Source organism: Pseudopodoces humilis, chromosome 4 (genome assembly GCF_049639895.1).
Source record: "Pseudopodoces humilis isolate 2021_Gansu_Grassland_sample_001 chromosome 4, ASM4963989v1, whole genome shotgun sequence".
Lineage (NCBI taxonomy): Eukaryota > Metazoa > Chordata > Aves > Passeriformes > Paridae > Pseudopodoces > Pseudopodoces humilis.
In genome coordinates, this window is record NC_142203.1 from 14,741,764 (window position 1) to 14,756,916 (window position 15,153).

Below are 15,153 nucleotides of genomic sequence, written 5' to 3' on the forward strand. Positions count from 1 at the left end.
TAAAATTCAGTCTTTCTTGGTCCAGAGGAAATAAAAGAAAAAAAATACTGCTTTACTGCTCTCAGTTTCTTTCTTCCTGTTTGCTTTTGATGGGAGAACAGAAGAGACAATACTTTCATAGTGAGTTGTCTTTGATATCATTGCACTTTACTTTTTTAGACAGAACCAGGCTTTTCTGAACCATCACGCATATTGTTTTTTACCTTGTTTAGAAATCAGTGCTTTAACAGGAACTCATTTAATTTAAAATAAATTGATCAATTAATAGAGACATCTGCTGTGTTTAATGAGAGTTCTCTATTCCTTTCTTATGTGAGGAATATTAGAAACAGAAAAAAAACATCCAGGGTGTTTCGGTGTGAAAATATAAATTTTTGAAAAATGTTCATAAATTCCACATAGTTTTACATAAATCTTCTGAAACTAGACAAAGAAAATATTTTTATTCATAGCTCTGTTAGTGAAATAACACACTCTTTTGAAAGATACCTGTGTGATAGAATATTCTTCCTATGCATACCCAAAACAATTTTTATTTTACCTATTTAAAAGCAGTCTGTTCCGTATCCTATCTATACTGAATTCTGAATATGCAAGTTTCTATCTTTGGAGGTAATTTTTCTTTTATATTTTGCATTTTCTATACTAATTTCAGGTTTACTGGGAAATATGTAGTGAATCTGACATCACAGGTGACTTTCTTGAGACAGAGGGATCTGTTGTCATTGCTGACCAGCAGAGTACAGCTGAGATAACTATCTACCTGTTACCTGATGATGTTCCAGAACTGGATGAAAACTATGAGGTACAGCTGATTTCAGTGGAAGGTGGAGCAGATTTAGACCATGAGAAGGGAATTTCAAAGATCACAGTGTTTGCAAATGACGATCCTTACGGAATGTTTGCCCTGTACTCTGATCATCAGTCAGTATTGGTAGAAAAAGCCCTGGATCGCTATGTTCAGATTAATGTAACTCGGCATGCTGGGGCATTTGGAGAAGTGATGGTCGAGTACCGTGTCATATCCCCTTATGATGAAGCACTAATTGAACCTGAGAATGAGGTGGGATTCCTCACAATAAAGGACGGTGCCAGCTTTGGAGTAAAAAGAGTGCCAATTAGCAACCAGGTGTGTATTACTCTTTTAGCTCCTATGGTATCTATTGTATCCGTTTGTTTCATCACAATACAAATAAGACACAAAACTCTCACTAGTATCCACTATGTAGAAGCAGAAAAGAGAGTTTTGATGTTATGAATTTCCTCTTTATGGAGTAAAACTGGATTTGAAAATCACATTTTCTGATAGTAATTGCAGACACTGCTGTGCATGTGTTCCGATATTTAATGTTTCCTCACATTGTTGTTTTGTGTTACTATCAGTTCAATATCTTATTCTTATGTATGCAAATATTTTCATAAGTTTCTTCTGGATTGTAAATGGTGTAAATGGTGACCTGATTCATGACCAATGAAGAAGAAGCTAAATGTACCTGCAGTTTTCTGTGTTTCCTTGTTGTTTGTCATTATTATCACAGTCTTACATCCCCTCTTACATGCTCTTACAACCATCTTAAATATTTTTAATCCTAACAAAATCAAGCTGAGGCCCAATGTATCAGATACAACTTTTTAAAATGGCAATTTTAAAATGTTTGCTTTACAACCTCACATTCCAGCAAACTGCTGGCAGATTATTTCACAATATTGATGGTTTAACTGTAATTCTTTGAGAAACATCAACAAAACACTTGTCTTGAAATTTCTGCTTTGTATGTAAGCAAACAAAATTTGCAGGTTGTTTTGTTAATTTTATTTGAACTGTTATTTGAACTTTATTGAATTATGTTATTTGAACTGTTGGATCGTGTTATTTTAGTGGAATTAAATTTCTATATTTTTAATTCTCTCTCTCAAAGGCATTTATTTTACTGGGCTTGAATTTTACTCTGGAACTGACTAATGTAAGCCTGGTTAGGGGAAGTGCCAAGGAAGTGCCTAAAATATTGGGAATAGCAAAATCTGTTGTGCTGCTTATTCCTGAGGAAGCTGCCAATTCACAGGTCAGTAGCCTGATTGGGGTGTCATGTTCCTACCACAGAAGAAAGGTACACTTCACTACAGAGGATACCTGGTATAAGAATTCAGTGAAGTTTTCATTGTAATCAATATGATGGAGGAGATTTTTCCTATTATTACTTTCACTGTACATTTTTCTTTCCTCTGATACAAATTCTTGTAGAAATGTTTTAATACAGTTGGAAAAGGCCTCTTCATCTATAAAATGTAACTTGTGTAAATATTTACATGAAATGGGAGTTCTAAGCCTTAAAGGAAAATAAGTAAATCTGGACAATGTTTCTGTAAGTTTTATGATTCAGTATTATGTGCAAAAAGAGATGGAATATATGCTAGGTGTTAATGCAGATGTCAGTAAATTTGTTAATGCAGATGTCAGTAAATTTGGTAATCGTTGAGTGATGAATTTTCCTTTTGTCTATTTTGAATGAGAGTGAGAAAAGATAATTTTCATACTTTGATAAGGTATATGTGCTACCATTCCCTTTTTTTATGTCACACAAAGGCATGATGAGATTTTAACTCTTAAATTTTATTGAATTTTTTGCTTAATGATTTTTATTATCTTGAAGCATTGTTTTGGTTTTAAATTTACAATGAAACTTAAGTCAAATAGTCTTTCTGTATACACTTTTTATGGGAATACTGTTATATACCATATTCTACCATTTATCATTGCTTTTAGATGATGGAAATTATCTTCACCCCTATTTCCTGCTCAGAGAAAAAGAAATGTAGATCTCAGTAGCAAGAATAATTTTGTGAACAGTATCATGGGGCAACAACTTACTTTTCACTGAATACATAATTAATAACTTATCTTAGACCTAATTATATGTGTAAATATTTACATACAGAGAGAGAGAGAGAGTAGTACAGTTACTATGTGTGAGGTAATAACCTGCACTGAGGGCAGGCTTGATTTATTTTTCTTCTAAACCAGAGATACAGAAAGATGTAGTCAGTGTTTTCAGGACTGAAATATCACTCAGGCCTTTTCCCTGCAATCTAATTGCCAGAAATCTAAACTTTGCAAGTATTATTAAAGAGGTGTGAAGGAAATATATATCTGTGTATACATGCACATATATTTATATGTATATACATGTATTTATCTATATGTATGCAGTCTTAAGATGCCCATTTTACAAAAGGTACTATGCTTTCATGTATGTTATTGTCCATTTTTATTCCATTTTTTGATAAAATCTACTATGTTTCCACAGGTTGGCTTTGAATCTGTGATATTACGACTTACAAACATTGTAGCAGGGACAGGCCATGCTGTCATAACCAGAAGAGGAGCTTATGGCTCTGTAACAGTTAGCTGGATTTCAGGATGCCCACCAGACCTAGTCACTGACTCTGTTAAACTAGGCAATATTACACCTCCATTTGGTGAGTAATTAGTGCAACATATTATGTACAGCTACAATGACAGCAGCTATGACAGTTGCATAAGTGAGGATACCACCTTTTAGTTCTTTGTACCCTACATTTGTGCTCTACAAGTTTCCTTTATTAATGAAGAGTCATTGGAATGAAATAGCCTGATCCAATTTTTATCTGTAAGGACATATTTAATTCATGAGAAAAAAAAAAAACTTTTCTTCATAGACACAATGCTATGCAACTGAAGGACAGCTTCCTATAGGAAAGGCCTTTATCATGAAAATTTATTCACCTCAATGGAGCGGAATTGTGACTAAAGCACTATGCTGGTGTATTTCCAGGTAAAAAGAGAATTCACCTTTAGTAATTTTGACTTTATCAATCATTCTCCTTTCAGGTACTGTTGTATTTTCCTCTGGGGAGGAAAGTAAAGTAATTTCATTTCAGGCTACTCCAAGCCTAAATAAACCTGAGACATTTGCCATCACTTTAACAGCAGTGCACAGCAATGTGTCTGGTGGGGCTCGCCTGAGGTAAGAGTATTACACTTTTGAGTTGCACTGATGCTATAAGAATTATGACATGTATAGAGGCATATACCTCATACAAATCCCTGTTAAATTATAGGTAGCTATCAAATTGTAGTTCCTTTTTTGATAAATTTCTATGTCTTGTCTCACATGTAAACAAATACCTACAGTACTACAGATATGATCTGCCTGGAAGTGAGGCTTTTTTTCAATTTCAGTCAGTTTCCTGACATTGGGATCTGAGATGCCTATAATGTATTTAGACATTCAGGAAAGACAGTTAGGTTGAAGAACCAAGATCAACAGTTTTAACCAGGAGGCTGAAGAAGGAAATAAACTCTTCCAATTTTCAGTGTCCCTAAAAATCCATATTTAGAAGATCTTAAATGACAAACATTATTTAAAATAAATCAAATTTAATTAGAAATGCTCTAAAAATGCCTAATTTATATTAAACTCTCTTTTTATTCAGAAAAATTAAAACATTACATTCAGCATAGTTTATCATCTCAGTTAAATTGTTATCTGTTCTTCAGACTTTTCACTCTTCCTTATTGAAGATGAAAGTGTACAAAAAAATCTGCATAGATTAATACCATATGGAGAAAGGTACTGGCTTCACCATGTTAAATATGGTTAGATATGAAGGAAGTCAGGAGTGAACCAGATGCCTAAGCTGGCCCTTTCTCCTAGGCTTGTCTATCCTTGAGTGCTCAAGCACGTGTTTACTGTGTGAGTCAAATACCTTGAGTGTATGAGAATAACCTTTCCTAGAAAACTTAAGACTGCATCCCACAAGACGTAAAGCTCACAATTACTTTTAGAGTTTTTTGGCTTCCAAAGTGGTGGAAGAGTCTCATCTGTTAGCCAAATCCTCTCACTGTAATTGTGCCATTTGATAGCCTCTGGCACTGAATAATGGTTCAGTTCTAGAGAAGGGGATGACACAAGACTTAGCAGAGTCAGTCTAATATTTTGTCATAAGATGGGTATGTATTTAATGTGAACAAAGTATAGCTTAAATTTATACTGATAACAAGACTCAGATATAGAAAAAAATACTTTGAGTAATATTGTAAAAAAGCAGTATTTCAAAGCCTTATTGTATATTTTAAAATAACTTCCTGTCCTTCTCTAGCATCCTAGCTAAAACTGTAGACTGCTAGCAGCTGTCTACTTCACAGTTTTCCCTTGGTACAGGAGGTTTGTTCAATGTTTAAAACTATTATTCCTTGTAGTGGCTATATTATACTCCTATATTATGTCCACAGTAGGATGACCTACTTTCCTTTGCCTCTCCATTATGGTCAGTAAGACCATATTTCATGTATCATTTACTCAGTATCCTGTCTTGACTTAGTGTGCTTTAAGCCCATGGAGGGCTGCTTAATCCAAATATTACAAAAGCAACTTTAAGGGAACCTCTTTATGTCTTGCTTTGTATGGTTGCTATTTCTTCCCTCTACTGTTACGCTTTTTTTACTCCACTTTCTTGCATCCATCATTGATTGCTCACTGACAATTATTATGTTTGATTGTTCTGCTTTTCATTATTTGTATTTCCACTATTAATGTGATATTGTTTCTGTTTCAGATCAGGATTTACGATAGCTAATATTGAGCCAATGGGGATCTTCCAGTTTGATCTTAACTCAAGGTCAGTTTCAGTTGAAGAAGATGTCCAGGTAGTCAGACTACATGTTCAGAGATTGTTTGGTTTTCAAAGTAATCTCACTAAACTGACATATCAGACCATTCCAGGAAGTGCCAAACCACTAGAAGACTTTACACCCATCTACAATGGAGAGCTTATGTTTTCACATTTTCAGACAAATGCAGTGATAGAAATATCAATAATTGATGACACTGTGTCTGAAATACAAGAATTTTTTTTTGTAAATTTGACTTCTGTGGAAATTCTGGATGTTCAACCTGCAAACCTTGACTGGAGTCCCCGTTTGAATCCAGCTTTCAGTGTTGCAACAGTTAATATCCTGGCTAATGATATTCATCATGGAATACTAAGTTTGGGGCCAGAGTTTGTTTATGTTGAAGAAGATACAAACAGCAATACCTCCAACAGAGCAGTGCTTCAGATCAGAAGGACCAAGGGATTTATTGGTGATATTAAAATAACTGTTAAAACTTTTGGGGGAGTGAGTGCACAGAGTGCAATGTTTCCTTTTGGAAATGTTTATGGAAAATCAAACTTCTCATGGGCAACGGAAGGAGAAGATTTTGAAGAACAGACAATCTCTCTGATTTTACTGGATGGAGAAAGTGAAAGCCAGGTCTCCATAAAAATTTTTGATGATGATGAGCCTGAAGGGCAGGAATCATTTTATGTTTTCCTCTCAAATCCTGAGTATGGAGCTCAGATTGTGGAAGGAAAGGATGAACATGGATTTGCTGCTTTTGCAACAGTAATTATTTCAGGTAATATTTCTCACAGGTCATGGGTAAATATACTTGAATTAAATAACAGTAAACAACTATATGTTCTTATAGCAATTTTCATGTAAAATTGGAATTCTATATGATAATAAGCAGGGTATTCTATTCCCAACACGAACATTTTCCAGATGAGAGGAAGCACCTAATACATAAAGTCCACTTAGCTTCCCTTAGCAATGTAACTCAAAATACGTCTATAGGTGCTGCTTTTCTCTGTTCTTGTCCTTTATGAAGGGAGAACACTGAGCATAAGTGTTTGTGTTGGAGATGGAGTAGCATTGCAGGCTCATTTGGTTTTTTGCCATTTTCTTGTTCCAACCCTTCCTTCTGGGATGTGAGATTCCCATCTCAGTAGATCCATGATTTCCAAATACAAAGAATAAGTGGGATAATTTATGATGCAGACCTATGACTATGAGAAGAGTCACCAATTAATTTGTGGTATGAAAATTAAAGTGTCCAAGAGGAATCTGTTACAGAAATGCTGGGCTTCCATTGTTTGTTCTTGGTATTGTACAAATGATTCTTTCTCACAGTACTGTAGTGCTGTGTTCAGACCAAAATATTTTGTATAACTGTAAATACTGACCACTTCTTGACAGTTTATGGCACAAAAAGATCACTGCCTTTTTTTTTGAGTGGTTTGTTTCTAAAGACCAAATGATTTGTATTTTGCTACTTCAGGTGCTTTGCTTTCCGAGTTCCAGGATGCTCTAAGATTCTTTTACTTTTTCTTTTACCATTTTTTTTCTTTCCTTTTCCTAACAGTCTATGAAACATGATTTTGTAAAAGAAAATGTCATGGAGCATTTGAATACAGGAAGACATAGCTCCTACTGAGACCATAAGATTACCTAAAAGAGAGACATAAAAATTTACTGACCCATTATTTAAATAATGTATTATGGCAGCAGTGCTTGATGGGAGACAGTGAATATAAGTTGAAATGAGGTTTAGCCTGAGTATTTTCTTCTATTCAGTACAGAGAGCCAATGGCACAGGTTGCCTGGGGAGGTTGCATGGTCTCTCTCCATCCCTGGAAGTTTTCCAAGCCCCAGACCTCTGAGCCATCTGGTCTGGTTTCAGAAATAATTCAGCTTTGAGAAGGGTTTTGGACTAGAGACTTAAAGGGCCCTTTTAACCCGAATTAAGTTGGCATTCTGTCACATGTATTTCTTATACTTTGTATTTTTAAGTTCAGTGACTTTTACAAAGGTACAAAGTATAAAAAACAGTTTCTGTTTTCATTCTTTGCTACTATGCTGTTCATATCTGCAGGGTAGTCATGCTCTGCTTCTGGGGATGGAGGACAAGGACACCAAAGAAGAGTTTTTCTTTCAGTCATTGTGCTACTGTGAGAAAGTGATGTCAGAACTCCAGTTTCCTCTATCTTTTAGATATCTGTCAGACTTACCAACTGAATAGATACCAGTCCAACCTGCAACATAGATTAAGTTTTAGAAAGAAGTTGGGCATTGGAACGAATTTTAGGCTAACTCAGTTTAGGCTAATCAAGAAAGCAAGGTACATTATTACTGGGAGTTTTGTGTATTTAGGTAGGCTTAAGGAATCAGTATAGGTATTGAGAACTAGGATTAAACTGTGCTGCTGGATGAGTGTAGGAAGTAATCAAGATCATATACAAAACCAGATCATATGAAACACATTCTCTTCATGTGCATTGTCTCTAGAATTTACCACAGAAATGGTAATTTACACAGAAATTTACACAGGAACTGGTTCTAGCGAACCAGTTCCCCAGATATGCATGTTCACTGCAGAAGTATGTGTATAGACACAGGTTGGAATTCAAGCTTGTATTGAACACCTCAGAAGTGTGTTAGTGTGCTCTAGAGTTATACCCACAGTACGAAGTGTCCATAAAGTTGGAACATGAGACAATAGATTAAGGAGAAGGGTCAAAGCATGCACCTGCATTTAAGTGTATAGATAAACACCACAGGTTAAATATTTGTACAAGCACATGAGCAAAAACATAGTTTCTGTTCATCTTAATATATATATTGACTTTTAGTAAGCTCTGGGGTAGAAGTAGATTGCCTTTTCAATTCCAGAGTAAAGCCATCACTACCTGCAAGGAGAAATCCTTTAGAAGCATGATTTTATTGAGCACTGTAAGACATTAGTTTCCCCTCATTAACACTGGGAATTTTTATCTTCAACTGCTGTTTTTCTGAAGATACTTGCATTCCCCTGAGAAAAATGTGGTGTCTTGCAGCTCATTAGTTCCACACATAGAATTAAAGATGCAAGAGAAAAGTCGATGTAATAATCTGTGAAAATGGATGGGTTCAACCACATCATGGATAGGATGAATAAGAAAGCTTAAGTTATGTCACTGGAATCCCATCTTTATCACATTACCTTCTTTATATGTTGAGGCCCATTTCTGTCCAGAGAGAATGTTTTCAGATTTATGATAAACATAGCTGGAGGGATTGTCTCATACATAGCTGGAGGGATTGTCTCATAAAGGCATTATAGGCAAGGCTTTTGAGATTATTTTGGAGATTACTGTAACACCTAGTCTCTTGAAGTCAAGACACACAGAGTTCAGTCAGTTTGTTGAATGCTGCTGAAAATACAAGCTTACATGCAAAAATGGTGCCAAGACTCTCATAAGGAATTTGCTTTCAAAAATAGTTATTACTACTCTATAGTTAAAAATAAAATTTAGAAATGCTGTATTCTAAATTTGAAATTCTAGAGTGTAAATTAAGAATGGAAATATTAAGAGAATTGAGCAGCATGCTTTGACATACCTAACTGCATTTTTAGCAGTTGTTCATATTAAAAATATAATTTACTCTCAGCTTAACTTTCTTGCTTAATAATTTCATGGACTATTTCCTACACAGGAAGCGATCTCCAGAACGGTATTTTGGGATTCATTCCAGAAGTACAAAGTGGCCTGATACTTGATGAAGACTCAGAAAACAGAGAAGTGCTGCTGACTGTCGCACGGCAACCAAACAGGTGCAGGCAACAGCTGATTCCAGTGCTCTTCCCACACTCTGTAATCACTCTGTAATATGTTGTCTTGAATCACAGGAGCTACTGTTAGTGGAAGAGGTTTTCATCACAGAGCTTTTTAACAAGTGTCTCATTTAATAGCTTCACAGATTTTGGCCACAGGGTGACTCGATCTTCTTGAGTGTGGCCCGACTAGCTCAGTGATGAGGTTTCTCTTCACTCGAGTTTCGAGCCAGCATATGTTTGTGGGGTTCACTGATTTTCTTCAAGAATCCAAGTCTATAGAGCGAGTAAAGAAATTAGGGGGGGACTCTCTCTCTGGTTTGCATTCCACAGTTTATTTCTGTGAAGGGGAATCCAAAGGATGAGAGACAAAGGATTTGGGGTTTGGGGGGGTCTCTTTTAACAGGGTTTCTCGGAGGGAGGGAACATCAGAGAGGGAACCAATTATTTTTCTCAGTTAGTACATCTTACAAACTTTCTACAAATCAAGGTTACACACGCCAAGATAAAAAATAACAGACACTAACTTCTTCAAATGCCCACAAAGGTGTGGGAGTATTCTATACAGAGGGGCAGAGGGGGGGAGAGGGGGGGCTTGGTTTCCTGGCAACACAGGGGGGAAAGAAAGGGAAGGCAAGGTAAGCATGCCCTCTCAGCTTCCCTCGTTTAGAGGCATTCTGGAACAGGAAAAAGTTACAAACTTCCGTGTTGGAAAGAAGAGTTCTCTTCTCCCAACCCCGTGCTTTCCTGGGCTAAAGAAACTTCAAGCAGCTGGAAATGCCAGCGGGGTCCTCTCTTTACTCTACCCGGCCTCTCGCCATGGGGCTGAGGAGAGAAACTTCAGTAACCATGGTAACTTGACGCCAGGTAAACAGGAGAAAGAGAAGCTGGGGGGGAATTACAACTAAAAGATGGGAAAAGATACATTTCAGGCTATCAACTACAACAACAGGGCATTTAAGTTGTGAATATAATTAGGTCTGTCACTTTATTGGTACAAAGCAGAAACAGGAAAAACTCAAATGCTTAGCATTCTATGCTGTAAGTTAGCAAGTGTGAAGGTTCTGCTTAAGGTAAAGTATTTGCACTGCTAAAGGTGTAATTCCAATTCTCACCTCTCTGTGTAATGTAACTAGCTATGAGTACTGCAAGGAGCAGTTAAGCAGTTATGTGTCAGTATGCTTATGTCTTCACTTTTTTTCTAATTAGCATATATATATATATATATATATATATATATATGTGTGTGTGTGTGTATATATATATATATTCACTTACAGGAATGACAACTTCTACCTGGCTTTCCAGGCCAATGGTTACTATAGTATTTATGAAAGTACTTGGGCACATCCCTGCTTTCCAAGCACAGCTGTCTCTTATACAGATAATTGCATGTTACTTGAAACAAAAATTAAGAAGCATCTGGGTTCCCACAATTTCTTTATTTCCTTCTTCTGTTACCTTTTTTTATTTTTATCATCTAAATAGATATTAGATGAAGAAATGTAAAAAAAACCAACCTATTTTTTTCATTTTAAAGCTGTTGATTCCCTATTGATAAGTTTTGAATAACAACATTAAGTGTATGATATGTCTGTGGCTTATGTTTCCTAAATCTTTCCTTCAATACATGCATATTCTTCTCTTTTGCTTATAGGGCTTTTGAAGATGTGATGGTCTTCTGGCGTGTGACCTTTAATAAAACAGCTGTTGTCCTTCTGAAGGATGGTGTGAACTTGGAGAATGAGCTTGTATCTGTGCTGGGAGCCACGACCTGCATGGCAGGTCAAACAACGTGCAACATTTCCATTGAAATAAAACCTGATCAGGTAAGTAAGTATTGCTCATTTATCTACAGCATTGAATTCCAATTTGTCAAGATGAAAAAACTCTGGTCCACAGGAAATGATGCTTAGTTTGAGAATAGTAACTTGATATCTGCTTGCCTTCTCTTGAACACATTTATTTATAGTCTTGTACTGCATCCACTATGACTGGTAAAAATTTCAGAAGGAAATAAGTATTTAGTTTGAAGAGTAAATTGCAGATCTTAGATTTTATAAAACAGTAATAAAAAAGAATGGAGTTGTTTCAATGAAATATTTGGTCATATACTCTTATCCTTCACACAATAAGTTTTTCATCTATCAAAGCATTTCTTAGGGTGGTTTATGGAAAACATTTTATAAGTAATATTTAATTGCACAAAAAAACCCTTTGAGTCTAACTTGTGTGTAATTTTAAATTCCTAAATCTAGCACAGTGATCTGTGAAAGCTCATAAAACTGTGTAAGAATCTCCTAGTGTCTAAAGATCTGTTCACACCCACCTTGTGAATAGTGAAGTTCAATTTAGGAGCCATCATTCACTAAATTGCATTTGTCTAAGTCTAACAGCCTTGCGAGACCCATCTGGCACTCTAAATTACAGACATGATTGTATTAACACGTAACACAGTGTTCAGTCATGTTTATTGAAAAGAGAAGGAAAAAATATTTTAGTGTGAATACCTAGTGGTTAGAGTAATCCCTTAAGAAAGGAAGGATTAATGTTTGCCATTCTTTTAAAGTTGGAGAGTTTTAAATTTTCTAAGAAATTATCCTAGCACACAGGCTAGAGGCAAAGCCAAAGTCTGGGCAGTAGAAAAACACTAGATGGGAAGGTTTCCATGGTTTTTCTGACTCAGTTCTAGAAAATATTGCAAGATGCTATATGTGGGAAATAGGGATTTCCTGTTTAGGAAACAGGATGCATTCCCTTAGTTCACTAAGAGGGCCATTTTCCTTCTCCATCTTCAGATGTTATCTTTACATTACAGAGCAAATGAATAGGTGTATAGGACACAGGATGCCCCGCTGAGTAAACTGAGGTTATGAACTTCTTTAGACCAAAGAAGTGATATCAGTATTTAATGACAGCAGTGCAGAAGCTGCAGACACATGCAGATGTGCCACGTGAAGCAAGCAAGCCTGTGCCGTTCTAGCAAGTGCTAACAGAAGGCTGAAGCTCCCCATTCCTTCCAGTATGATTGCACCTATCATTACTCAAGAACATTTAATTTAGAGAACTACTTAACAATTTAATTGAAAACATATGCTGTTTATCCCTCCAAATATTTCCTAATTATCCTTCCAATTCTTCTTTCATAAGTTAGCTTGTAGATTAGTAGTAAATGTGTAAAAAAATGAAGTAAAAAATAAATTAATACTTTACATTTTTGTAGGATACATTCTCGCTTTTGTAAGTTTTACTTCATCAGCAGTATTGACTTTATTAGCTAAAAATCCTAGAATTAAAGTAGGATTTCCAAGAATTCAGAGCTGAAACACAAAGCTTTTTCATGTAGTGGGTTGACCCTAGCTGAATACCAAGCACCCACCAAAGCTTTTATATCACTCCACTCTGCAGTTGGGCAGGAGAGAGAAAATAACAAAGGGTTCATGAGTTGAGACAAGGACCAGGAAAGATCATTCACCAAACATCATCATGGGCAAAAGAGGCTCAAATTAGAGATATTAATTGAATTTTTTGCTAATAAAATCAGAGCAGGATAATGAGAAGTAAACTAAGACCTTAAAACACCTTCCACTATCCCCTCTTCCTTCCAGCTCTACCCCTTCCTCTCCAGCAACAAACAGATTTGTGAAATGGGGTATTTTCATAATAATGAAATTTCATCACATATTGTTCCTGCTGCTGCTCAGGAGGAGGAAGAGTCTTTCCCCTGCTTCACCATGGGGTCCCTCCAACGGGAAACTTCTTCAACATGAGTCCATCCCACAGGCAGCAATTCTCCAGAAACTGGAGAACATAAGCATGGTCATCCTTCCATAGGGTGCAGTCCTTCAAGGACAGGTTGCTCCAGTGTGGGTGCCCCACACTGTCACAAGTCCTGCCAGCAAAAGTCCTTGTTCCAGTGTGGGCTCCTTTCTGCATGGGTCTGCAGATCCCTGCCAGCAACCTGCTCAAGTGTGGGCTACCCATGGGGTCATAACCTCCTCTCAGGCATCCCCCTGCTCCAGTATGGGCCTTCTCCATGGGCTGCAGGTGGATCTCTGCATCCCCATGGATTTCCATGGGCTGCAGGGGCACAGCTGCTTCACCATGGCCTGCACCATGGACTGCAGAGGAATCCCAGCTTGGGTACCTGGAGCACCTTCTCCCCCTTCTCCACAGACCTTGGTGTCTGCAGAGTTGTTCCTCTTACGTGTTGTCACCCCGCTCTACTCTGGCCGCAATTCTGACCACAAACTCTATCAAATGGTATTGCCTAAGCTCTGAGATTTTCAATAAATTCAGTTAAGTGTGCTAATCTTCTGAGTTTTTAATTTCTTGTAAAACATGCATAAACATATTAGTGTTGTATATAAAATGTTTTTCAGAATTTTAACTGAGTTCAGTACTTGAATATCGGAGAGTTATTATGTAAATTAATTGCATTTTCAAAATTGCGTATTTAATTCTGTGCAGGTTTTCCAAAAGTGCGTAGGTAGGTACAAGCCTTTTTTTAAGGTAAAAAGAAAGAGCAAATTCTTCATAAACTGTACATCTATGTAAATCCATAATCTGGATTATGGCAGTCTTGGAGAGTTTACTGTCATTTATGTCAAATTTACAGCCACAATGTCTGCTATTAAAATAGCTATTTAAATAACTAATTTATGCAGTAAGTTCCATGTGAAAATCTGGGATTTAATTATTGCGCCTGACAGAGTGAAGCCCATTGCAGTATTGCTTTTAGGATATATTTTACTGTACTTAGTGTACATTTCTGGAAGCATGCTTGTGGGAAGTGTTATTAAGGTGATCCACTGTGTGTACAACATAATATATAAACATTTTTTTAAAGCTGAAAGTTATTAATAGATCTTACAACAATATGAAAATCATCCTTCACTTACAGGTACCAGAATTTGAAACTTACATTTTTGTTGAGCTGTATGCTGTAAGCTCAGGAGCTGCTTTGAACAACAGTGCCAGATTTGCTTTTATAACTGTCCTGGAGAGTGATGCTCCTCATGGTTTAGTGTATTTTGCTGTGGGATCTCGATTTGCTGTGGCTTATAAGAAGACAGCTTTAATCAGTCTGCAAGTTCTTAGAGACTCCGGTACATCAGTAACCACAATGGTTAGCTACAGTATGCAGGTAAGACATTATTATTTAATTTATTTTATATCTTTTACTGACCTTTAGGGAAGCAGACTTCCAGCTCTTCAGGGAAGAGTAGTCAGGGGAAATTGCCCCCTGGGAAATTGCCCTCAGCTGACAGATCTTTAAGAGGGTCTTTCATAGAACACATGAACTAGCAATGCCCAAGTGCAAGAAATCAGGCAATGAAGGCAGGAGACTGGCGTTGCTGAGTCAGAACTTGCTGGTCAAACTAAAGAGAAAGAAGCAAATGCCCAAGCAATTGAAGCAAGGACAGGTGAGCTGGGAAGAGAATAGAGAGGGAGTGTGAATGCGTAAGGAAAGCCAAGGTGAAGCTGGAAGTGAACCTGGCAAGGTGACACAAAAAGAGCCAGGAAGGGCTTCTAGAGGTATGTTAACCAGAAAGGGAAGCTCAAAGAATGTATTTTCCCCAATAAACAATGCTGGAAAACTGGTAGCAACAAAAGGTTAATGGACTCAACAACTTTTCTGCCAGTCTTCACTGGCAACCTTTTTTTCCTACACCACTGAAGTTGATGGACAGCAGGATGG

At 36.8% G+C, this 15,153-nt stretch overlaps 1 protein-coding gene across 1 annotated transcript in view; it reads left to right on the forward strand.

Moving 5' to 3' along the window:
• Positions 1–15,153, forward strand: part of ADGRV1 (adhesion G protein-coupled receptor V1) — a 254,889-nt gene that overhangs the window by 88,410 nt on the left and 151,326 nt on the right. The window contains exons 70-77 of the mRNA XM_088054108.1: positions 656–1,129; positions 1,920–2,063; positions 3,306–3,477; positions 3,869–4,004; positions 5,596–6,437; positions 9,335–9,452; positions 11,110–11,281; positions 14,356–14,598. Coding sequence (XP_087910234.1) covers positions 656–1,129; positions 1,920–2,063; positions 3,306–3,477; positions 3,869–4,004; positions 5,596–6,437; positions 9,335–9,452; positions 11,110–11,281; positions 14,356–14,598 — 2,301 coding nt within the window. The remainder of the gene's footprint in view (positions 1–655; positions 1,130–1,919; positions 2,064–3,305; positions 3,478–3,868; positions 4,005–5,595; positions 6,438–9,334; positions 9,453–11,109; positions 11,282–14,355; positions 14,599–15,153) is intronic.